General features: G+C 41.3%; 1 protein-coding gene across 1 annotated transcript in view; it reads right to left on the reverse strand.

Moving 5' to 3' along the window:
• Positions 1–1,573: 1,573 nt before the first annotated feature.
• The window catches only part of C8B (complement C8 beta chain), a 53,070-nt gene continuing 29,141 nt past the window's right edge, over positions 1,574–25,502 (reverse strand). Inside the window, exons 7-12 of the mRNA XM_007518021.3 lie at positions 24,805–25,045; positions 21,220–21,348; positions 19,108–19,271; positions 9,607–9,760; positions 5,613–5,681; positions 1,574–2,086 (exon numbers count right to left, since the gene is read on the reverse strand). Coding sequence (XP_007518083.1) covers positions 1,935–2,086; positions 5,613–5,681; positions 9,607–9,760; positions 19,108–19,271; positions 21,220–21,348; positions 24,805–25,045 — 909 coding nt within the window. The 3' untranslated portion in view covers positions 1,574–1,934. The remainder of the gene's footprint in view (positions 2,087–5,612; positions 5,682–9,606; positions 9,761–19,107; positions 19,272–21,219; positions 21,349–24,804; positions 25,046–25,502) is intronic.

The following is a 25,502-nucleotide window of genomic DNA, read 5'->3' on the forward strand; positions in this document are numbered from 1 at the left end:
GCTTTATAGTCATCAAGGTAAACTCCTTAACATGTTTCCCTCTTCACCTACCACAAATGCTCCTTTTCTCTTTCTTTGTCTTTTTTCCTCTCTCTCTCTCTTTTTCCTCTTTCGATCTTTACCTCCTTCAGTGATCAGTTTCTTTGGCTCTTGTCTTTGCTTCGGACCTTCTCTGGGCATCTACTCATGCCATTCCTTTATTTGCACAATTCTGTTTAACCTCAAAAGTCCTGCTTTCAAAGTTCATCATCACACCCTTCCTGTGCTAAGCATCAAAGAGAGCTAAGTCAGGAAGTACCATCCTCAAGGCACAGTGAATGAGATTTTCAAAAACTTAAGCATACAGTGTGTTGCACCAAAGTAAAAGAATCTGGGGGGAGGGGGAGGGCTCAGCTGCTAGAACATGATGGCAGAAGAGGACCTGGGGGCTGAACTGAATTCAGAGGGGCTGAATTGTTCTGCAGAAAACTGAGAAATGTTACACATGTACAAACTCCTATGTTCTTTTCTTTTTTTAAAAATTTCTTTATTGGGGGATTAATGTTTCACAGTCGACAGTAAAAACAATAGTTTGTACAGGCAGAACATTTCTCAGTTTTCCATATAACAATAAAACCCCCACTAGGTCCTCTGCCATCCTGTTCCAGGACCTGAACTACTGTATTTTACCGTCGACGATAAACCATTAACTCCCCAATAATGAAATTTAAAAAAAAAAACAAAAACTTAAAGGGCCCGGGTGGTGGTGCACTTGGTTGAGCACACATGTCACAATGCACAAGCACCTAGGATCAAGCCCCCACCCCACCATGTGCAGGAGGAAAGCTTTGTGAGGTAGAGCTACAGGTCTCTCTCTGTCTCTCTTCCTATCTCCCGCTTCCCCTTGATTTCTGACAGTCTCTATCCAAAAAATAAATCAGGAATAAAATTTTTTTAAAACTTAAACATATATATATATATATATATATATATATATATATATATATATATAAACACAGCACACAAGTGTACATACATACATACAGACAAGCACATGGAGAGAACTTCATTTCACACAAAAATTTTGTTGACTACATGTCCATTTATTGAAAGGAAGGGAATGTCAGAATTAGAAGTTTAAAGAGTGCCCGTGTTTATAGTCCAGCTCTGCCCCCTCCCTGTATAACTTAGGATATTTTACTTTACTGTTCTCTGTCCTAGTCCTTGCAACTGCTCTATAGGACTCACAGAGCATCCACCTTGTAAATGGTCATGAGAATGGGCTGAATTGACACACCCCTAGCACCATGGCTGGCACACAGTCCTTTACTAAACCTTGAAATTGAATGAGTGTGTTCCTCCAAAAATCAACAGTTTCACATATATTTAGGCATTAGTAATATGAACAATTCACTACCAAATAATGGATATTTTTTTATTTTTAATGATGTATTTGCAAGAGAGAGGGAGAGGGTGAGGGAGGGGGAGATGGAAGGAGGGAGAGAGAAAGAGAGAGAGAGAGAGAGAGAGAGAGAGAATCAGAGCATCACTCTGGCACATGTAATGCCAGGGATTGAACTAGGAAGCTCACTCATGAAAGTCCAACAGTACTTTACTGTGCCAGTTTTCAGGCCACTAGACAGTAGATCTTTGGATGAAAAACTCCCAATGTTAGCTAGCAATATATAATTTAGAGGTAAGCAAGCAAACTGAAAATCACCAACATACTTGTGCTCTTAAGGAAGCTCTAATTTCTGCTTAAGCCTATGTTCAAATCAGTGTGCATTTTACAAATAGCATCTTTATGTTAAACATCCCAGATGGCACCGCTTTCCACCCTTGGGCTAGTCACAGGTGAGTACTGGTATGGGAGTGAGATTAGCCTGAGTTCCTAAGGGCTCACAGCTCTATGTGTATAACTCACCACTGCACCATCTGCTAGGATCTATCTTTTCTCAACAGTTAAGTGTTTCTGAAGCACGACCAGAACATGGACTACCCCCCTTTTGAGGAGGTGGATTGTTGCATTGCCTTTGTCTTGTTTTATGTCCTCCAGAACACGGAGACCAATTTGACCAGCAATTCCACCTCCCATCAGTGGGAACATCTATAAGAAAGAAGGTCAATGAGCATTAATCAGACCCTATTATATTCTGGGGCCCTATGGGTAGGGTATAACACATGAGCCAAATGTTTTGGGAGTCCGGATCTCTAGATCTCTGATGCCCTCTGCAATCAATTGCCCCTATATTCAGTTCCTAGTATTTGCTATGTTCTTTCTACCCAAGGACCTTTGCATATAATATTCCTCGCTGGACCAGAACACTCTTATCCCATCTGTATCTAGTCAAGGCTATGTACCCTCTGATCCCATTCTAAGTGATATTTCCTCTCTTCTTTTTTTTCTTTTTTTTTTATTCACAGTTGTCAAAAATATTTATTGTTTTTTAAAAAAGGCAAAAAACAATAACAAAACAATAATCTTTTGAGTTCAACTGGCCAAACTAAAGGTAAAAAATAGGGAAAGGGTAAAAATGAAACAATGATAATTGAGTAGCGCATATTCACCCTAATATATATATAGAGAGAATGATAACAGAAGCAAAACGACATGTTATAGTATTGTAATATGCCCGCTTGTGGTTTAGTTATTGTGAAAGTACTTTGGACTGTTCCATTTGCTATTGTTTTATGTATCATAGCATGTATGAGGCCTCCTCATTTCAGTTTTGTAGGATTGAAGGCTTGTTTTATACGTTATTCATGTGTATTGTCATATTTGGCTTTCTCTGTTTCTTCAAACTTCATTATTAAATTTTTGTACTGTTCGAGGTGTGGATGGTTTCTCTGGTAAATCTTGAGATACATTTCTGAAGAACAAAACTAGGGCTTGATAATTATTAGGGCAGCTTGTGTAAATTTGCAATTTACTTCTCCACCAAAGAATTGTCAGCAGCTGCCTGCTTTTTTCTGATGCACCTGTTGGTTTCCCCTCTATGTTTTTAAGAATCTGAATGAATATTGAACTTAATCTTCTCTTTTTTCTTACCAGAGTTACTGATGGAGTTCAGCATCTGCACGACTCTATTGTTCCCAGTAGCCATGGGAGATTAAAGGTAAAAGACAGAAAGACATATAAAGAAGAAGAGAAGGGAAAGAAAAAGGAGAGAAAGTACAACACTGTTCCACCATGTGGTGGCCAGGGCTTTGAACCCAGGTCCTCATGCAGCGGTAACATTTGTACTCTACCACGTGAGTCACCACACATTTCCTTTAAGTGCTGTTTCTACAAGGAAACATTTTCTGGCCCCTTCTTCTTCTAGCGTTTGCCCTTCTTCCGTAGCCAGTCAACAGCGTCAGGTTGAAAGCTGTCAGGAGCTGCTTGTTGCTGGCTTTGAAAGTGACTGGGATCCATGTGGATTCAGTCGGCTAGGAAGGATCGTCAGTTTCCCCAATGAATGGGGACTCACGGGATGCACCACGGGAAGGTCGATCCAATGCAATCTCCCATTAATTCTCTCTCTCTTTTTATTCTTTCTAATTTTTTTTTAGATAGAACAGAGAGAAATTGAGAGCGAGGACAGGGAAATAAGAGGGAGAAAAAGATAGACACCTACAGACCTGCTTCACCACTTGTGAAGGGGACCCACCCCCTACAGGTGGGGAGCCGGGGCTTGAACCTAGGTCCTTGCTCTTAGTAATTCATGTGCTTATCCAAGTGTGCCACTATTGAGTTCTCATTAATTCTCTATTTTTTAAGCTACAACTGAAACTGTAAATGTATTTTTGGGGCACAGGGGAAGATAGCATAATGGTTATGCAAACAGACTTTCATGCCTGAGGCTCCAAAGTCCCAGATTCAATCTCCTGTACCACCATAATCCAGAGCTGAGCAGGCTCTGGTACAAAAAAAAAAAATGTATTTCTGGAAGGATTTAAGTGATCTTTGTCTTCCTTTGGAAAGATCAATCCCTGTGATAATAGGAGTCACTGAGCCCTACATCTTGGCTGGCTTGGGAAGCCTTTAATAAATATTGGGTTGTTAGAAAAGTCATGCAGTGTTTTTCTGTGGAGAAAAAAAAATGTGTCATGACTTTTCCAGCAATTTAATGTTTGCTAAATGACTGAACGAATGAGTGGTTTCCAGTTTAGCCAGGTCCCATTTATAGAATGCTGGAGTGTGCCTACACTGGAGTGTGTATAAAACGAAATCAGTGTTATCTGCAATAAGTGTGGTATGTTTTCAGAGAGATCACAACAAACACTGTCTTCTTCCCTGACCGACACTTGGCCTTTCCCTCAAGGATATTCTGGCTGTTGATGAGACTGAAAGATAATCAATTGCTTCCTCTGTGATAGATCATGCATGTGGGGAGCTGCTAACCTGCAGTGTAGTTCTGAGTGCATTTCTTAACTATCTTGGGGCTTCCCCAGTTGTTAAATACGAGGGTTATAAAAGGAGGGTTCCAGCACTCTTCCCATCTGTGGAAATCCTAAGGCCTTGTGATTGTACATTTGCTGGAGATGCCTGGATGCGGCTGAGATGAGGTGTGAAAGAGATGCAGTGATGACCCCAGACAAGTCTTTTGTTCCTTCTGATTCAGGCTCCTGCATAAATATCACCAGTGTGCTGAGTTTTTTTTTTTTTTTCCCACCGAGAGACAGAGATATGGAAAGGAAGAAAGAGAAAAAGATAAAGACAGGGAGAGAACATCACAGTGCCAGAGCTTCCTCTGGTGGAGTGAATCTTCATGTGGTGCCAGGACTTGAACTGTGAACATGGCAAGGTATGTGCCCTACCTGGTGAGCTAGCTCTCCAGTGTAAGAGTGTGTTCTCCCATTTACTCATTCAGCCTGTATCACTAAGCAACAACTGAGTCAGGTCATGGAGACACAGGTTATGTGGAAGTAGCTACTCACAGATGCAGAGGAGACACACGCATACGCCAAAGTATACTGTGCAAAAGCTATACAGATACATGCCCGAAGTTCCACTCCTGTTCACAGGAAAAATTATCTAATTCTACTTGGGGGATCAGAATAATCTTTATAGAAGAGGAGGCATCCACACTGGAACTTGAAGACAAAATAGGAATTCACCAAATAACAATACCAACAAAAATAGTAAGCATTCCAAAATGATCCAGAGAGATGACTCGAAAATGCCATGCAGTACTAGTCCTGCAACAGGAAGCACTCTCAGTTGTGAAAACATGGAAATGTAAAGCCAAGAAGTAGTATGAACCTCACGTTTCAGAATTACTCAGATCACTACTCCATATCCTCAACCTTGATCTTGTTTTTCTTGTGCCCCCGCCAGGGTTATTGCTGGGGCTGGCACTACAAATCCACCATTCTTGGTGACCATTTTTCTTATTTTTTCTTTCTATTTTTATTTGAAAGGAGAGAAAGAAATCGAGAGGGGGAGGGAAGAGAGAGAGAGGGAGAGAAAGATAGATGCCTACAGCTCAGTTTCAACACTAATGAAGCATTCCCTCTGCAGGTGGGGAGCAGGTGCTCAAACCTAGGACCCTGAGCATGGTGATATGTGAGCTAAACCAGGTGTGCCACTGCCCAGGCAACCTTCCCCTCCACTTAATTCTTTGGACTGTCAACTCTCAATGACTCCTTACCGGTCCGACTGGTGATCTCACAGGCAGATCCTTGGAATCCAGCGGGACAGATACAGTCACAGTGAGATTCTGAGAAGAAAATGCACAGAGGTTGTAAATCATATCACATGAACAACTTCCAGAGGGCAGCCCTACACATTACCACAATTCCATTAGATTAAAAAAAAAAGAGAGAGAGACATTTAGCTGAATTAGCTTTAAATAAGTTCGGTGCCAGGAATACCTTCTCTTTTCTTGAGAGAATTTTGTTCACACAGGGTATTTACTGGTTTTTGTGGGGAATGACATGGCATAGAGCTTACTTTTGCCTACTCTTAAATTTTCAGGACTGGAAACTACATTGATAGTCCTTGACTTATTTTGTTTTACCAGAGCACTGGTTAGCTCTGGTTTATGGTGGTACAGAGGACTGAACCCAGGACTGCAGAGCCTTAGGCATAAGAGTCTCTTTGCATAACCTTTATGCTACCTATCCACACCATACAATGATAGTCATTGAGACCAAAGATTAGTGATACTCAATTTCTCCAAAAGTAATGATTTAGCCTTTGCCTAAAAACCTTTAGCAATGGGGAACTCACTACCCTTACTCATTCTACATTTATCCAATTATTATACTTTGGAAGCTATTGCTTAATCACAGGTCAGGCCCTGCAATTTTCCCAGTCTCTGCGTCATCTCCCATGTGTGGTTCCAAGTGAGTCTGTTTTTAGGTCCAGATTTCAGCAACCCTAGATCAAAATGTTGAACTGGACTTACCATTGGTGTCTTTGACCTGATAGCAGAACTTTCTGATCTTTGGATCTAACTTATATCTGCTAAGCTGTTATTCAAACTGTCTGAGGAGCTAGATAAATGTTGAGTTTCAGCTGTAATCTTTCAATTACAATAGGAGAATAAGATTCCAGGTGTTGTTCATTATCTTGGCCCACGGTAGTGACCCCATTGTGTTCCTTAAAGTCAGCAATTAAATTTGAGTGGCCTATCCCTATTGCTACACCCCAATTCTCTTACCATTAATGGCCATGTTGGGCTGAGCAGGAGAACTCTACTATGTGTATTCTGTCATACACATGGCCATTCATGGCTACACACATGTAGAGTTCTCCTGCTCAGCCCAAGGCCTTGTCTGTGCCCTGCAGACATTCTGGAGTTCATTTCCAATCCTGGTGGCAGACCACACAGTTTCAAGATGTTCCTGTCTGCAGTTTAGTGCAGTTTAGGACACTCACTGTGTCCTTTATGATGGGAACTTAGGTAGGTGTCCTGATAGAGTAGCGTGTGCTAGTTGCCTACATGCTGACTTCTTGGGAAACAGCCAGACTAGTGCTTTACGAACACTTGGTACGTTTCAAGTATTTGTTTATTGCTGCCAGAGATGGATTCACAGAGGCTTTGTGCCTATGTGTTTCTACCTGGAAGATGTATTTATGTTTGTTTTGTTTTCCAGAGTAGTGACTGGGTACTTGTAAGGTAGATGAAGTTGGTCAGGCCTTCCTACCCAAGATCAGCTGTATCTCATTATATAGTCATGAGTAAACATGTTATGTAAAGGCCTAGGATCAGCTGTATCTTGATAGATAATCATCATGTCATTGCATAATTACTGACTTGTATACAGCTGTGTTTTCCCCATGATGAAATAAGGGTAATGAAAAGCCTCTGAATGGGGCTGTATCCCCACTGGAATAGAGGTATGCCCCTGCCTCTGCGCCTCATAGTTTCTTTCCATTTCTGCCAACATGTGGTGCCCCTGCTCTAAACAGGCAAAAATTCCTGTAGACAGTATTCAAACCCAAGTTCTCACCAAACAAGCTACCAGGTGAGCCACCTCCTGGCCCCTACCCTACACTTGCTACATTTCAATGCAAGTCTTCGGTCAAGTCTTACACTCACTAGTCTATATTCAATAGAATCAGGACTCTTTATACACTAAATTCATAGCAGCATAGTTTGTCATAACGCAAACTTGAAAGCAACCCAGGTGTTCAGTGCCAGAAGACTGACAGCTAAGGAAGTTGTGGAGTGATGCAGAAATCTCCTTTGCCTCATCTTGGATGAGCTTGAAGGAATCAAGTTAAATGAGATAAGCCCAAAAGGAAAGGATGAGTACTAGGCTATCTCACTCATAAGTAGAGCTTAAGAAACAAGAACAGAAAGGCAAAAACACAAAAATAAAACTTGAACTGGGTTTTTGTAGTGAACATGTAACCATAGTAATCATAGTGCGCCTGCATAGTGTGATAAGACAGAGACATAGGATGAGATGTCAACCTGAACCTGATTGGCCAATGGAGATGTAACCTTAAAACCAGAGGCAAACTAGTATAAATAGAGGCTCAGAAACCATCTGGATGAAGCACCTTCACCATTACTGACCAGGATGCTGCTGGTGCTGCTAAAGACTTAAGCACATGCACATAGGCTATGTAACTGCTTCCCCAGCTTCCAGAGACCGTCGTTTATCTGGTCGCACCAGCAGACAAAGGACTATCAGTTCGGTGACACAGCAACTGGTGACCACATCGTGAGCCTTACCTGTGGATGGCTAATAAGTAAGGAGAGGTATCGGGTTGACTGTGTGTTGTGTGACTTGTGTGACCTTTCTCTGGCATCTAAATAAGTAAAGAATTATTGCTTAACCCCGACATGCTCTCCGAGTGAGTCCTTACTCTTATACTTTGCTCATGACAGTTTGCTGTGTTGCACAATAGTATTCTGGGGGAAGGAGGCTGGAGAGGTGTGGGGTGTATGTGTGTGTGGTCCTGGTCCATAATGGTGGAAAAGGACCTAAGTTGGTGATGAGAGTGTTTTGTGGGCAACTATCACGGTGAGAAGAGAAATTGTACCCATGTGTCAACAATTGTCCTATGAATCATTCAATCCTCTAATAAAATGCTATTAAAATCATGGATCTTGTCTTCCGGGGAGTTCAGTGGTAACATAGCTTATTTCCCAGACCTGACTGACTCTATCATAGGACCATGTGGCCAATCCCAGGTTTTTCCTAAAGCCAATCCCAGTAATTCTCTTTAATTACTTTAGGCTGAGACTCCAGGTTTTATGTTTGGGAAAAGCTCTCTGGGTGAATCTCATGGGCATACTGGGCTGAGATCTGCTGCCTTGGAATTTGGTGCTGGTTGCCATGAGTTATACCTAGAGTGCAAGGCTCTCTTAGGTCTAACTTCCTGGTGCTCCAGGGAGGGGTGGGGCCTTTAGTACCCACAGGCTGCAAATTTGAATCACCTAGAGAAGGTCTAGCCCTCCTGATGGAGGGTCCTTCAACAAAAAGCCTCACATAATGATGGGGGAGGGGTTCCATGCCTGGGCATGCTTAATGTCTCAGGTGATTCTATTGTATAATCAGGGTGAAGAAATTAAGAGGATTCCAATGACAAGGGACTGACCTAGGGCCTCTTTCTTTCTTTCATATTTTTTTTCTTTTCTTTTTTTTTTTTACTTTTTATATTTATTTATTTAATGAAAGAGATACAACATAGGGAAAGGTATATATATATATGGAGAGAGAGGGAGAGAGAAAGAGAGAGAGAGAGAGAGAAAAAGAAAGAGAGAAAATGAGACCAGAGCCTTGCTCAGCTCTGGTTTATGGTGGTGTAGATTGAACCTGGAATTTTTAGTGCCTCAGGCTTGAAATCCTTTTGCATAACCATTAGGCTATCTCCTGGGCCACCTCTTTCCTTTTCTCATGAAAAAGAAAGAAAACCTTTAGGACAAGGGTGGGAAACTGCCAAGGACATGCAAAGTCAACAGCCTAAAAATCAGTACTTAATGTTGCTAGGGGACAATCCTGTCCAGTCTACAAGGTCACCTGGCCCCACCCGTATTTTACATAATAGGCCTCTGGGGCAGAGGTCTAGGAATTGTCTGAGGAATTTTTCCTAAAACTCACTGGAGTTGAGAAGATGTTGACTTCAGTGCTAGCCCTTCCGGACAATGTCTTCCACAAGGAACTGCAGATGCATGGCAACAGTACCTTTCAGGATAGGGACTCCATTCCCTTGACAGGGAGCACAGTGACAGGAGCTGACTTCCTTCTGGAACTCCTCCAGGGCCTGCTTCATGTTTTGCCTCACAGTGCTGGAGTAGGCAAAGTCTGTGGCTGTCACCAGTTCATATAGGGGCTCCACCTGGGAAGGGAGCAAAGGTGTTTGTTTCAACTGCAGACATCCATCAAACAGATGCATAAAGGGAGGGTTTGCAGGAAGGGGTCAATGCCCGTGAGTCAAAGAGGATTGTCAAGGAATTGGATGGAAACCTTGCCCCACAGTATCCCACCTTACCTAATATGCACAGAGAAGCTCATTCAAGCTTATTGAATACCTACTAAGAGCCAGGCATTAAGTGTAAAAAATAGATATAATTCGCACTGGTGAAACTTGGAATCTAGAGACAGACATATTGAGATATACTTTGTAATGAGAAATTACAGGTAAGAGTGGAAAGGGTAGAGAGAAGCAGATGGTTTAACTATCATTGGTAGGGGAAGACGAGATGATTTTAAAGAAGTTCTTGAAAATACTGTCAATATGATAGAAATAATATCTCAAAATTAAATCTATCAGAATTCACATAGTGCAAAACCACCAGTAGGAAGTCTTCTCTGAGCTCCCCCACTGAGAAACAGAAGGCAACAAATAATACTCATCTGATAGACATTCATGTTGATCCTTTATGCTCATTAGATATTCTACATGTTTAAGGTGTCTCTTACCGTCTCTAATTAGATTGCGAGCTCCTGGTGACTGGCATTATATATCTCTCTCAGCTCTGTGTCCCCAGGGTCCAAATCCAACACTTGATGAGGAGAGATAATGAAAGTGGATGAAGAGGAAATGAGATCGAAAACCTCCATAGGGAAATAGCAGGAGGAAGAGAGGATGAGGATATCAGACATGTAAAAGCAGAAAGAGGGATGCTGGTTGCTCAGTGGGCACAGCAGTGTTTGAGAAGAAGGACAGATGGCTGTGAGGATACACGTGGGTTAGGAAAAACCAGAGGTAAAGTCCAGGAAGGTAGTTTGGAGTAACCAGTGCCTGCTGGCTCCAGTTTCGGCTCCAGGGCCAGGTTCCTCTCCGGAGTTTGTTTATGATCCTGCCCTAATCCAGCCCTGGAGAGTTCAGGGTTGGTCTAAATGCAGGCAATCATGGCTAATAGAAGCCTCCAGTGGGAAGAAAATTGCTTCCATTTCTTAATGTGTCTGATGCTGACCTTCGCTCCAGTGGGCAAAACGAGGGCCCTTGGTGGTCCCATTGTCTCACCGTTTTGTAGTCAATGAATTGATCCAGAGGCTGTTTGCAGAATCATCCAGCCTGCTGGTTGCATAAAAGGGAGGGTGAGTGGAGAAGGGGTAAAAGGCTTATTGTTTATACACTAAGGATGAGCTCCTCCAAAAAAAACTGCTTTCTCCACTGGAGAACCTTGAAGCCTGCCTTTAGCCACCAGACACTTCCTTATTAGCCCTGAGATTTGCTCCAGGAAACAGAACAAGCCAGCGGCAGAATCAGAGCAAACCTTATTGCTGCAAACTTTTAAAAAATATTTATTTGTTGGATAGAGACAGCCAGAAATCAAGAGGGAAAGGGATGATAGAGAGGGAGAGAGAGACACCTGCAGCACTGCTTCACCACTCGCAAAGCTTTCCCCCAGCACGTGGGGGCTGGGGGAAAGGGGACTTGAACCTGGGTCCTTGCACACTGTTACATGTGTGCTCAACCAGGTGAGCCACCACCCATCCCACAAATGTTATTCCTATAAAGGGCATCAGGAGCTGTGCTGGTGAACTATAAATATGATCACACTTCATCTACACCAAATAGCAATTAGCACCAATTTTCAGGTGAGGTTTAGTAGTTTACATTAAAAACAACAACAATAACAACTTACAACGTTGCCAGAGTTCTAAATAAAAAGCCTGCACTTTTCCTAGTAGGTCAGGATAAATATTTATAAAATGGCTTGATCATTCATGTTTTCAACCTCCATGCTAGGATTCTCCAGTACTGATTGCTTTACAACTAGGCCACAGCTCCTCAGGACTCCATAGTTGTTTTTAAAAATTTTTTGTGGAGCTGGGGATTGTGAGAAACCCAACACTGAGGTGACTGGCCTCCCATAGCCATTTAAAAAAATTCTTTATTTTATAGACAACCAAGACCATAAGACTGTTCCACTATCCATGAAGCTTCCTCTGGTGCTTCCCATGTAGTGCTGAGATTAGAACTCAGGACCTTGAGCATGGTAAGCCACACAATCAAGCAGGTGAGTTATCTCTTGATCTCACAAGATCCTTTTTAAACGTAGGATAATGTGGCATAGTTGTTCTTAAGTTGTTGTTCCTTTATTCCTACACATCCACCCCTCTTTACTCCTCTTCTTCCACTCCACTTTCTTTCCCCTTCCCTTTTTTTTATTGCCCAATACAAAACTCTAAGCACTCACTTTAGTCACTGGGTCCTTAGTACACCTGTCCTATTATGTTGCTACAAAGAGATGTTGGCACTCTCAAACTCTGTACAATTCCCTTTGGCTAAACCCTGGGAATAGTCTTACTATTACTTTCCATCACTGGCTTCACTATCCAAGGTTGATTTCCAGATATAGCTAGACAAGAGAGGCAAAGAGAGAGAAAAACACCCAGCACTGAAACTTACTTCCTCCAGTTAGTGGAGGCTGGGCTTGAACCTGGCTTGTGTACATGGTGAAACAGCCACCCTTGCAGGGGAGTTCTGCTGGTGTGGTGACTGGTATTTTCAGTAACAACAAATAATTATTTCCATAATTCCAGCCAGCAATTTTTTTTTTTTTTTTGGTCAGGATTTTGCCAAGGCTTCACTAAGGCTTTTATCTATCAAATTACACTGTCCATAGTGTAATCTCTTTTTTCCTTTCCAGAAAGAGACTGTGGGACAGAGAAAGAAGGTAAGATATCACTGCTCTTCTGCTTTACTGCTTGAGAAGATTCCTCTTTGCCTGGTGCTCCCATATGGTGGCTGGGGGCTTAACCCCAGCTTCTCACACCTGGTAAAGTGTGCTCTCTACCAGATGAGCTAACTCCTGGCCCTGAACAACTAGAATTCTTTGGATCTGGATTAGATCCTTTATATATGTTATCTAACTTAGTCTTTACTATAATCTTAAGAATGATGCAATCAATTTGTATCCCCATTTTATAGCTGAAGCCTGAGATCCACAAAATTTTAGTGCTTTAGAGTAACACAGAGGGGTAAAAAAAAATACTGTTACTGCTGTATTCCATTTCTTTTTTTTAAAGATTTAAAAATATTTATTTATTTATTCCCTTTTGTTGCCCTTGCTGTTTTATTGTTGTAGTTATTATTGTTGTTGTTATTGATGCCATTGTTGTTGGATAGGACAGAGAGAAATGGAGAGAGGAGAAGACAGAGAAGGGGAAAGAAAGACAGACACCTGCAGACCTGCTTCATAGCCTGTGAAGTGACTCCCCTGCAGGTGGGGAGCTGGGGGCTTGAACCCGGATGCTTACTGCAGTCCTTGCGCTTTGGGCTGCACTACCGCCCTGCCCTGCCCCATCCCAGACACACACACACACATTCTTTTGTGGAACAGGAGCCTTGGAAATGAACAATTTCTCCATTCCCAGGCCAACTTTTCCCTTTAGATAAAGGAGGACAAGGAGAAATTCCACAATATGGAGCATGCTTGCCCAAGTATACCCTGCATACTGAGTTATCTCTTTGGCCCCAGGTTATATATCTGGATTAGAAGATAGATATTTACACCACATGAGTGGCATAGGGGAAGTAAAATTTTATACTTTTTTCATAGATGTCAAAGTTTGACACTGGGAACATCCTATTTTGAGCATTCCTCATGCCATTCAATTTTCTTTGAAAAGATGATTTTCTTCTACCTCACATTATCCAGTTATCTAGATGGTTCCCCCCAGTCAAAGCGAATCTTTGGTTGGTTTCCTTTTCTCATTTTTCTTTTGCTACTTCAAATAGCACTAAAGAAGGTATGACTTTATAGATCCTCTTCACGAGCTTTTAAAGTGATATCTTTAGTTGTTTCTTGCATTTGGGATTATGGGTCAAATGCTACAAACACTTTTAATCCTTTGGATAAATTCTTTGCCTATAGGGTAGTGCCACTTTATATCCTTATCTTTAAACGTGTCCATCTCCCTGCTCTCGGTGACCCTGATTACTGTAGATGTCTACTCACTGTCGGTTTGATAGGTAAAATATAATATTGTGGGCGGGCATAGATAGCATAATGGTCATACAAAGAGGCTCTCATGCCTGAGGCTCCAAAGTCCCAGGTTCAATCTCCCACACAACCATGACCCAATTAGTTCTCTGGTAAAAATAAAATAAGACAAAATAAATAAATAAATAAATAAAATTACATATATATATAATATTGCACTGGTACTTTAATTTTCATTTTTTTTATTCCTTGCAAAGTTGCATAGTTTGCATTTATTAGTTATCTGAGTCCTGAGGTTTGCCTGTATCTTTTGAGATATCCTTTTTATAAAGTATTTCATTTTTTATATATTAAATCTTGTATTTTGAGCAGAATTGTTACTTTTGGGGAGTACTAGCTACCATTTAATTATATTCATGCTTTTCTTATTTAAAATTTCAGAATTTATTTTTGAGAATGAGATCCAGTGGACAAGTCTGAAAAGATGATTTTCTCCCACTTTACATTACCCAGTTTTATAGAACTACAACCCATTCAACTTTCATATACCTTTCTTGTATATACTACCACAACTCCTACATGCATTTTATAGCTGCTCTTGGTCAATGCAGTTTGCTTTCCGAGAATTCTTGAGGATGCTGCTTTTCGTTGCTTTTGCTTGTTTGTTGTTTTATTTATTATTAAATAGAGACAAAGCAACTGAGAGGGGAAGGAGAGAGAGAGACAGAGAGACAGAGAGATAGACACCTGCAGCTCTACTTTACCACTCATGAAGCTTTCCCCCTGCAGGTGGCGAGCAAGGTCCTGAACCCGAATCCTTGCATTCTGTAGTGTGTGCACTTAACCTGGCGCACCACTCCCTTACCCCTGAGATTGTTGCTTTTAGAAAGATTATCTCCACTTACTAAATATCTGTTTCTTTTCATTCTTGACATATAGCAGGTCTGCAATTTCTTCTTGTCCTGGAAGTAGGTTTGCAATGTGTCTTGTTTTGATCAGTGGAAAGTGGGCAGAGTATCCTTGCCAGGTTAAAGTTTTCAGAGTGGAGTAAGGTAGTGTGTCCCATTTCCTCACCACCACTGAAGTGATGCCAGGAGCACAGGACAAGATGCAGCTTCCACTGCCTTTATTTCGGAGTGATCGCAGGCAAAAGACCCTCACCAATACACTTGGGACACACCAGGAGGATGACTTTGGTTAGACTGTGGTACTGAAACTTGGGGGTTAGCCTACTGCAGCATAACCCAAGCTCCCCTGACGTCTGTGTGTGAACTGCTCGCTACCATAGTTTATTTGCTTGTTTGCTGTCTTTCATCTTCGAATGATTATTTTGCCAGGCCACAGAGTTTCTCTCTCAATATCTTAGTCTGTCACTCTGTCATCTTTAGGCAATCAGTGTTGTAACAAATTCAAAAAGCAGTTGACTTTTAAAAAAAATTTTTTACTGAAAATAAAGCATTTTACTTGGATATGTATCCGAACTGCTTCGTTTTCAGTCCTTTAGCCTACTTTACAATGAGCTGTTCATTTTACATTTCGCTGCCCAGGGAACTTTCCCTTATTATGAATTTGATTAATGCATCTTCACATCTCCTCTCACCTCTCTTGTTCTCTCTCTCTCAGGAAGAAGTCTCTGAATTTTACATATCCACTTCTATATACTCTGTCCATCAAATTTCTTTCCCATCATTGTGTTAATCTCTTTGTCTTTTACTTCTGCATTATAAGAACATTTTTATAGCACCTTCCACATCACTGACTCAATTTTCTGCAGTGTCAGTTCTGGTTTTTATAGTTTCCAATATAGGTTTTAATTTGACTATTGTGCTTTTGGCTTCCTATATTCAGCCATTTCCCTTTTCATCTGAGTAGCATCTAAACATCTCAGTTGCTATTTTTTTATTTAATCAATTCCTCATTTTTTGAATGTTATTATACTCACAAAGGAAATACATTACAGCGTTACAGAATGGGTTCTATTCTCTCTCTCTCTCTCTCTCTCTCTCTCTTTCTTTTTAGGAATGTTTATCGTCTGCATCTTGAATACAATTTCAATCCTTTGAGTTGAAAATTCTCTCTTGTCCATTATTTTCTCCTCCTATCTATATTTTGAACAGAGAGTCATTTCTCTATTTAAAACTTAGCAGTAGTGTCACCAACATGGAAGGGGCCTGCCTTTACCACGCACCACTCTCAGGTTCAAGCACTGGGTACACTACATAGGAGCGCTACTTTCCTGAAGCATGGCTTGGTGCATGCTGTTTCTCCTCTCTCTGTCTCTTTCCATCTGAAGGAGTCAGCCAGGAGCAGTGAAGCTCTGGATCTAACAAAAATGAATAAGTAAATAAAGTTTAGCAGTAAGCACTGTCAAAGGGTTCTTTTGTGATTCCCTTCCCTATTCACCTGACTGCTGCAGGGATCCCATTTTAGATCTTGATCTTCGAGACTGGCTTGTGTACATATGCCTTGGACAACACTCTGATGTGCAGGGATTGCTTATCTTGTATGCACTGTGGAAAGCAATCACCATAGTTTACCAGCTATCTGGTCAACTGACTGCAGAAGAGAGTGATTCTGAGAAAATATAAAGGCATTTAGAGTTTTCTCTCGCCAGAAGAAATCCCAGAACGTATGTTTCCCAGTTCTTATTAGCGAGGTATCGAGAGAGGATTTTTGAAAACCTCCAGTAATCCTTCCTCCACTATTCCTGAAAACATCTCTTCAACCTTTCAGCCTCCACTGCCCTTCACAGTACTCCAGTGACAGTGGGATGAAAAGTTAAGCTGCTGTTTGTGACTTTAGTCAAGTGCTATACTTGCAAGGTCATTTGCAGGTGTGTTCATGAGGTTTAGCATGCTAACATATGGAAGCTCTCCTCTAGCTCTCTCTCTCTCTCTCTCTCTCACACACACACACACACACACACACACACGACGTAGCACATACATATATCCCAGATCACATTATTTATTCAGCACTCAATATTTCTAATGCTCAGGCTGCCACATTCAACCTATTTTGCTAAGTCATGAGGATAATCACGTTCACTCTTTTCTTATTAACACATAAGAAAAACAATGATGCAGGTTAGATAAGCAGTTTAAAAGAATAGCTATCAGGAGTCGGGCAGTAGCGCGGCAGGTTAATTGCAGGTGGCCCAAAGCGCAAGGACCAGCATAAGTATCCTGGTTTAAGTCCCCAGCTCCCCACCTGCAGGGGAATCGCTTCACAGATGGTGAAGCAGGTTTGCAGGTGTCTATCTTTTTCTCCCCCTCTCTGTCTTCCCCTCCTCTCTCCATTTCTCTGTCCTATCCAACAATGATGACATCAATAACAACAACAGTAGTAACTACAACAATAAAACAACAAGGGCAACAAAAGGGAATAAATAAATAAATAAATATTTTTTAAAACTAAAAAAAGAATAGCAATCTCTTTTCCCCTAAAGTCTATTCTCACCCATTGTCAATTGTACTACCAAACAATGTCACCATGTCATCAGTCAACTCCAAATGTATTGGCAGCATCCTATAAGCTATGGTTGACTTTATGCTTCTTGATACTTGCCAGAAACTGTATCTTAAGTGTCACTACTAAACAAGTGGCATAAGTAGAGTATTTGAATGGCAGGCTTTTCATCTGCAGAAACCACATCCTGGACATGTAAATATGACATGGGAGAGAATGCCAGGGTTGGGACCTACAGCACATCCTGTCCGGGGTCGCACCCCTTTACTCATCTCTTTGGCAGCAATAATGAATCTCTAGGGATTGGCTTCTGGCCCATCAATGACTGTGCAGAGGATGGAAAGAAAATCATAGTATAAGATGTGACAGGGAAACTATGCTGAAGTCCCCACAGGCAAGGATCTACCAAGGCTGATGTGAATGACAGTCCTGTTCTAGCAAATGTCCTTTTAGTTTAAGGCTGTAAAACTCTTGTTGTTTGGGTGACAGGTGGTTGAAATCATTATTTTTTATTTACCAAAACATAGAGGAAAATCTGGAGGGGAAGGAAGAGGTCAGAGGCTCAGGTTCAGACTTCACAGAGATCCCTGAGCAGCCACAGAAGGGTATAGCCTCTGTGACCTTCATTTTTATCAGCCATGAAATGGAAATAAGCATATTTAATTTGTAGACTCCTGAGAATGAGATGAAATGATATTCTTTTTTTTTTTTTTTTTTTTTTTTTTTACCTCCAGGGTTATTTCTGGGGCTCGGTGCCAGCATCACAAATCCACTGCTCCTGGAGGCCATTTCCCCCCTTTTGTTGCCCTTGTTTTATTGTTGTTGTGGTTATTATTATTCTTGTCATTGTTGTTCAATAGGACAGAGAGAAATGGAAAGAGGAGGGGAAGACAGAGAGGGAGAGAGAAAGATAGACACCTGTATATGCTGGGGCTTCGAACCGGGATGCTTACTCCAGTCCTTGCACTTTGTGTCATGTGCGCTTAACCTGCTGTGCTACCACCTGACCCCCGATGAAATGATATTCTTTTTTTTAATATTCCCTTTTGTTGCCCTTGTTGTTTTGTTGCTGTAGTTATTATTGTTGTTATTGTTAGATAGGACAGAGAGAAATGGAGAGAGGAGGGGAAGACAGGGGGAGAGAAAGACAGACACATGCAGACCTGCTTTACTGCCTGTAAAGCATCCCCTCTGCAGGTGGGGAGTGGGAGGCTTGAACCGGGATCCTTAGCCAGTCCTTGCACTTTGTGCCATGTGCACTTAACTCACTGTGCTAGTGCCTGACTCCCTGAAATGATATTCTTAAGCCTCTAGTAGAGTGTCATGAATATAGTAGGTGCCCAGAACATGTTAGTACTTATTATGATGTATTATCCTGTCCTGTAAGATAGTTATATGTGTTTCTTTCTGCTCAGCACAGACTGTATTTTTTTATCCAGCTTTTTTTTTTTCTGTATTCCTCAAGTATCTTAGTTCCTATAGCACCTCAGGAACTTAGAGACTTTTTGGTTGAATAAAGGGGTGTTTACATGAATAAATGTTAAGTGAGTGTTTGAAATAAAAAGACTATTATTTTGAGAAAGCTAGAATTCGAAGCTGATTGTTAACTCCCTTTAGTACTTTGGAGGTTCAAATGAGAGAGTCAGGTCAGTAACTGGTGCTGATCAGTCCACTCTGTATGTATTTTCCACTACAAATATGTACCTTAGATTAGAGCCCAGGTCTAATTAAGTTCTGTGTCCTATAGTCAGACTCTGAACAGATCCTCAGAATCTATTTTCTGCGTCGAGGGAAGGCTGGGTAGAGCAGCTGTATGTACCTTAACTTTGACGATGTCCGGGTTGTAGTGCACAGCGTCTCCCCACTCCTGCATCAGATCTGCTGTCGGCAGCTCCTTGTAAGCCAGGGCAGTGATGTATTCACTTACCCCTCCTCGCACAAGAACCACTAAGTCTTCCACCATGGTATCTCTCGTGTTTCTGTCTGGAATGAACATACAGATCTTGCATGTTAGGGAATTCACTTTTGCACTCTAGAATTTACTGCAGGCTAACCAGCAATGTGAATGACCATAATAGTCACTGAAGCAACCCTAGAGACATGGGCAATTAAGATTCATCTCTGCCTGCAGGGGTGTTGTGAAGCAAAAGACAAAAAGGTCCAGCTTTCCCTGTCATATGTGACATAAGCTGTGGACAGGAAGGAACCTTAATTTAGAATATTTGAAAGTGTTAAGGAACACTCAGAGAGTTTATGAAAGATGGTTGATAGAAGATGATACATGTATAGGAACTGAAAAACAGCAGATATGCAAATAGCTTGGCAGATAAATATAGAGAAACACAGGAATAGACTGAGAGATTATAGCAAGAAAATGAAATAAATATATAGATGTATAACATGCAGACATAGTAACATATTAATGGATTATAGATTGGAGACAGGTGAAGAGATGGACTGATAAATATATTGATTTATCTACAGATATGTTAGGGAATTATGCAGATGCAGTCTTTTCCCTCAGGTTTTGCCACTTACCGCGATATTCTCAAGTGCCTCTCCCAACCAATCCTGTCCCAACATGTCACTCCTGGGTATTGACCTATAAAGCCCTACTACTTCCTCTCTCTCTCTCGCCCAATTTTTTACCTTGGTGAGGAAAGGGTGGTGCGCATAGCGAGGACAGCCATTTTTGGCTAGCTCCATGTGGCCCAAACCACTGCGCTCGGACTCAACCCTGAATAAAGGATTATGTTCCCTCTGCGCTTGGATTCTCTCTCCTCCGAGTCCCACTGCCGCAAAGTGACACAGATACATGTATATATATATATATATGTAGATTAATAGATCATATATAATCAAATAAATCAGAGACAGATTGATAGATCTAAGGATACATGAAAACATAGGGATAAATTAATAAAGCTAAACAAATTGGTAAATCTCAACATACATGTACACAGACACAGTTGGAAATAGGTTGATAATTTTATATATATCCATATATATACATATATGGTACTCAAACTGGTAGATCATAGGTTCACAGATTAATAAATAGATAGTTGCTAACCTAAGTGATTTACATTTATTAGTAATCGTTATGAAATAGAATTGTATCATTCTGACTTTGCAGATAAGAAATCCTAGACTCAAAAGATTAAAAAAAAATGTACACAAGTGTAGGTAATTGTTCTAGGCCAGCAGCTAACTTTTGCTGATCTGTTTTGGCTACAGAACTTTTTCTTCCATATGACTCCAGATATTGATGGGGAGCTGCAGCGACTGTAGAGGATTGGGAGAGTGGAGGGCTATCAAGTGTGCTGATCTCCGATTCCCGAGTACAGCCTCCAAACCCCTCGCTCCCAGAGCCTTGCCTCTACATCCTGTCTTAGACAGTCACCTCTGGTCTGGCCTTTTATGCTAATTTGTGACTTTGCTTATTCTAGTCTCTATACTGCCTGTTTCCTCATATAAGAACTATTCTCACACACTGCCCTCACCTTCTTCACATTCCCTCTACCCAAGCTCCATAACTCTAGTAAATTCTCAGCCCCCCCCCCCATAAATTTCTGTTGTTAGGATTATTTTCCCTACCTAAAAACAACCTTGATATTTTACTATTCCAGTTGCAGTTCAAATGATTCATCATGAAGGAAGCATGCCTTGGTACTTCAGACTAGTACTGGTATTGCTTCTTTGTCTATGTACTTTATATGGAAACTAGAAATTTAGAAAACAGTCTTGTTCATTTTTGCATACATAGTCTATAGTAAAAATGAGGTACATTTTTATTGAGTAAATCCTTATTTGAATTGAAATGTTTTGGAATACCCAACCTTGAACTTCAAGAAAGACTACATAGAAGAAGGATGGTGAGGAGAAGGAAAGTTGACAAGCAACATAGAGGTTACAGGGTCCCACCACTCACCTTCTATTTCCTTCAGAATTCCTTTACATGTGGCCTCTGACACACCCAGCTTGACATAGACTGCTTTAATGGCAGCGCCGATCTTAAAACCATGCTGGGCACAGACCTGGACGTCCCTGAGTGAGTAATCTGAAGAAAGAAAAGAAAAGAGCTCACCACCTAAAAGATGATTCTGCTTGTCTCCTTTATTATGATTGATTCCAGAAGCCTGGCCCTTCCTTCCAGTTTGTCATGCCCCCCCCTCCCCCCGGGAACTCTGATGTAAATTAATGGATGGCCAGTATGATGAAAATAAATGCAGGCAGCACTGACACCACGGCAAAAAGCAGTAAGAGAACAGTGACAACCTTGCCTTGCATTCTCTGTAATGCCTGTCCAGAGGTTGTGCTGCTCTTATCAAGACTGGGAGGATTGACAAAATCTGTGAGTGGAGGTGCTGCAGTCTGCCTACCTTTTGCTGACTGGCCTTTTTCTAATCTCTGACATAACAGAAAGAGATAGTTAACTGATTGAGATAATACACAAAAAAGTGTCTAATGTAGTACTTGACCAAGAGAAGGGGCTACTCCCCTTCTTCAGGGCCCCTCACTTCCCCCCCACCCCAATGTTCCTAGTTTTTCTCTAAGACAGCCTCCTCTCCTGTACTTGGGGAAGTTTCAGGTATGACCTGTATGAATGTTGAAGCTGATACATGGGGAGCAGAGCAACTCTGCCAACTGGAATTGGTGAGTAATACTTGTAGAGATCAGTCTTTTTCCAAAGTGAGTTTCTTGAAATACAAATATTACATCTTTTACAATTTATTAATAGCATTTATGATTTTTTTTTTTTTTGGTAATAGCAGCTATTGCGTTGTCAAAAAAAAGTCCTGATGTATTTTTATATGGACAAACATGCCATGGGGGCCGGGCCATAGTGCAGCGGATTAAGCGCACATAGCGTGAAGCACAAGGACCTATGCAAGGATTCTGGTTCCAGCATCCTCTGCCCACCTGCAGGGGAGTCGCTTCACAAGCGGTGAAGCAGGTCTGCAGGCGTCTATCTTACTCTCTCCCTCTCTGTCTTCCCCTCCTCTCTCCATTTCTCTCTGTCCTATCCAACAACAATGACAGAAATAACAGTAATAGTAACCACAATAACAATAAAACAAGGACAACAGAAGGAAAAAAAGAGCCTCCAGGAGCAGTAGATTTGTAATGTAGGCACTGAGCCCCAGTGATAACACTGGAGGCAAAAAAAAAAAAAAAGGTTACCTCCATGGTGCACCTGCTTTGCATGTGTCCAACCAAGGTTCAAAGATGGTACCCACTATGTAGAGGAAGTTCTAGGGCTATGATGTTTTCCCCTCTCTGTCTTCATCTTCTGTCTCTATTTCCCTATCTATCTATCTTTCTATCTATCTATCTATCTATCTATCATTTCTGAAAAAAGTCAACCTGATGTGATAACACTCTGGTGAAAACAACCTCTTGCAAAATATGAGTGGTGGGAAGGAGAAACACACTATGGATTTACAGTTCTTCATAATTAAAGGGATCTATAACATCTGGATGGAGGGTGAATTAGAGAGGAGGAGTGGCAGTAATCTGGATCTCTGCTTCTTATAGTGAGCTCATCAAAACTTATGAAAGCAGGATAAATAATAGGGAAGTCTCCAATGCAGGGGATATGATACAGAACTCTGGTGGTGGAAATTATGTGGAATTGTATCCCTGATATCTTACAATCCTGTTAATTATTATTAAATCTCTAAAAAAAATTTTACTTTTTTAAATAATAAAAAAAACTAATGAGAAATGCTGAATCCTGAGTATTTTTACATCAACCTGCCTGAATTCAAATATATCTCCTCACAACTTGAAAAAAAATGCAATCACATTAAAATTTGGAAAAAATCCTGGTCCTGGGGTAAGCATAAGTATTTTAAATCATTTAATCAAAGGGTTAATGTGTGTGTTCAGTACCGTTGTTGACACGTGGGTACACTTTCTCATCTCTCTGTGATAGGTGTCTGCAGAACAATCTTATCACTGACTTAGGTCCTTTCCCACCTACATGCACCAGAACCCCAGTGCTCTCTCTACTCCCTCCCTTCCTCCCTCCCTCTCCTTTCCTAGAGTCCTTTGCTTTGGTGCAATGCACCATGCCCAACTGGAAATATACTTTTTTAACAGGAAAGATAGAAAATATGTAATTTAGGGAGTTGGGCTGTAGCTCAGTGGGTTAAGTGCAGGTGGCACAAAGCACAAGGACCGGCATTAGGATCCGGATCCCGGTTGGAGCCCCCGGCTCCCCACCTGCAGGGGAGTCGCTTCACAAGCGGTGAAGCAGGTCTGCAGATGTCTATCTTTTTCTCCCCTCTCTGTCTTCCCCTCCTCTCTCCATTTCTCTCTGTCCTATCCAACAATGATGACATCAATAACTACAACAATAAAACAACAAGGACAACAAAAGGGAATAAATAGATAAATATTAAAAATTTTTTAAAAAAGAAACTGTAATTTAAAGGTAGAGCTGATGAGGCTTGCAAATGGTCTGGAAGGAAGGTAAAATAACTTAAACTGTTTTTCTTTTGTATTTAATGTTTGTCTTTAGTCACTGATGAAATGGTAGATTAATTCTGATATGTGGATTACTTGGGAGAGACATATTTGAGAAAAGAAAAACAAAAGCTTATTTTGGGAATATATTTTGGATAACTGTGAGACATTTAAACAAAGATAGTAGGAGGCATTTCAATATGTGTTCTGGGGTGCAGAGAAGAAGTTCAGGATAGATCTATAAACTGGGAATTAACTATTTGTTAAATGTACCTAGAGTCATAGAATTTGATGCTAGGACTTGACAAAGAAATTGTAGGAAAAAGAGATGCTTGATGAAGGGCTGAACTGAGGATTCCCAACCTATCATGTTTTAGAAGGGAAGAGAACAGACTACAATCTCTCACAGAAGATCCTGGGACACAGGAGGAGGAAGGGGAGGGCACTATGTAGAATTTGGGAAGGTATGTCCCTCTGGCGCAAGAAGGTGATGGTTTTGACTGAGGGTTAAATGTGCTGAAGCCTGTCTTGGGGAAATCTGGAAATGTAGCCTTGTGACAAGAATCCTGTAAATCAACATTCCCTCAATAAAGCTATACTGGAGTTGGAGAAAAGAAAATACAAATAAAAAGGGAAGAGGAATCTACAAATCAACTGTGGGAATGCAGTTAAAGTAGGAGAAGAAAAGACTGGGGTCCGGGAGGTGGTGCACCTGGTTGAGAGCACGTTACAAAGCACAAGGATCCAGGTTTGAGCCCCCGCTTCCCACCTGCAAGGGGAAAGCTTTGCAAGTGGTGAAGCAGTGCTGCAGGTGTCTCTCTGTCTCTCTTCTTCCCTATCTTCCCCTTCCTTCTCAATTTCTGGTTGTCTTTGTCCAATAAATAAATAAAGATAAAAAACAATTTAAAATAAAAAAAAATTGGAGGACAACTTTGGATGCTTTCCCCAAATAACTCCTTCCACATGTGCAAAAAAAAAAAATGAATATCCCAGAGAAAAGTATCCAAATACCTGACAGGAAGGACACAGTCCCTTGGGCATATACCTGCTCTTTCCATGGCCTCCTTGTTCATGATGAGTGTATATTCATAAATGCCCCCAAGCACAGCCTCTGTGATGTAATGGGTCCCAAAGTCTCGGAAGAGATCTCTGTACTCCCCATAGCTGTACTCCAGGGGCAGACGCTTGACTCTCTGAAGGAATTCGTAGTGAAGCATGAGGCTTCGAGGTTTGAGTTTGTAATGTGCTACTTCAAGGTCAGAGCGCGCGTGCAGAAATCTGCTTTTCTAAATGAAATACCAACATGAGAAAACCAGACTTTTAAAGTTAGAAATCCAGAACAAGAAGATGAACTTTACAAATACCACCCACTGTTCTTGGTCTGGGGTCATCACTCTTAAGGTTCCTTTAGGGTAGTTGAGGGAAGTCAGCCAACTTGCCAGGCTTGTGCTTCTCATAAATAGAATACAGTTTTTTAAAATTTATTTTAGCTGGGAGGAGCTTGTTCTAAACTCACCTCCTTACAGCAGCAATCAAGGGATGTGAAGGGTAGGGAGTCTGAAACAGACCTGGTGTGGGCCAGGCAGTAGTGCACTAGTTTAAGTGCACATAGTGTGATGCGCAAGGATCCAAGCAAGGATGCTGGTTTGAGAACCCCCTGCCACTAACCAACTGCAGGGGGGGGGGGTCACTTCACCAGCAGTGAAGCAGGTCTGCAGGTGTCTGTCTTTCTCTCCCCTTTTG

Source organism: Erinaceus europaeus, chromosome 13 (genome assembly GCF_950295315.1).
Source record: "Erinaceus europaeus chromosome 13, mEriEur2.1, whole genome shotgun sequence".
Classification (NCBI taxonomy): Eukaryota; Metazoa; Chordata; class Mammalia; order Eulipotyphla; family Erinaceidae; genus Erinaceus; species Erinaceus europaeus.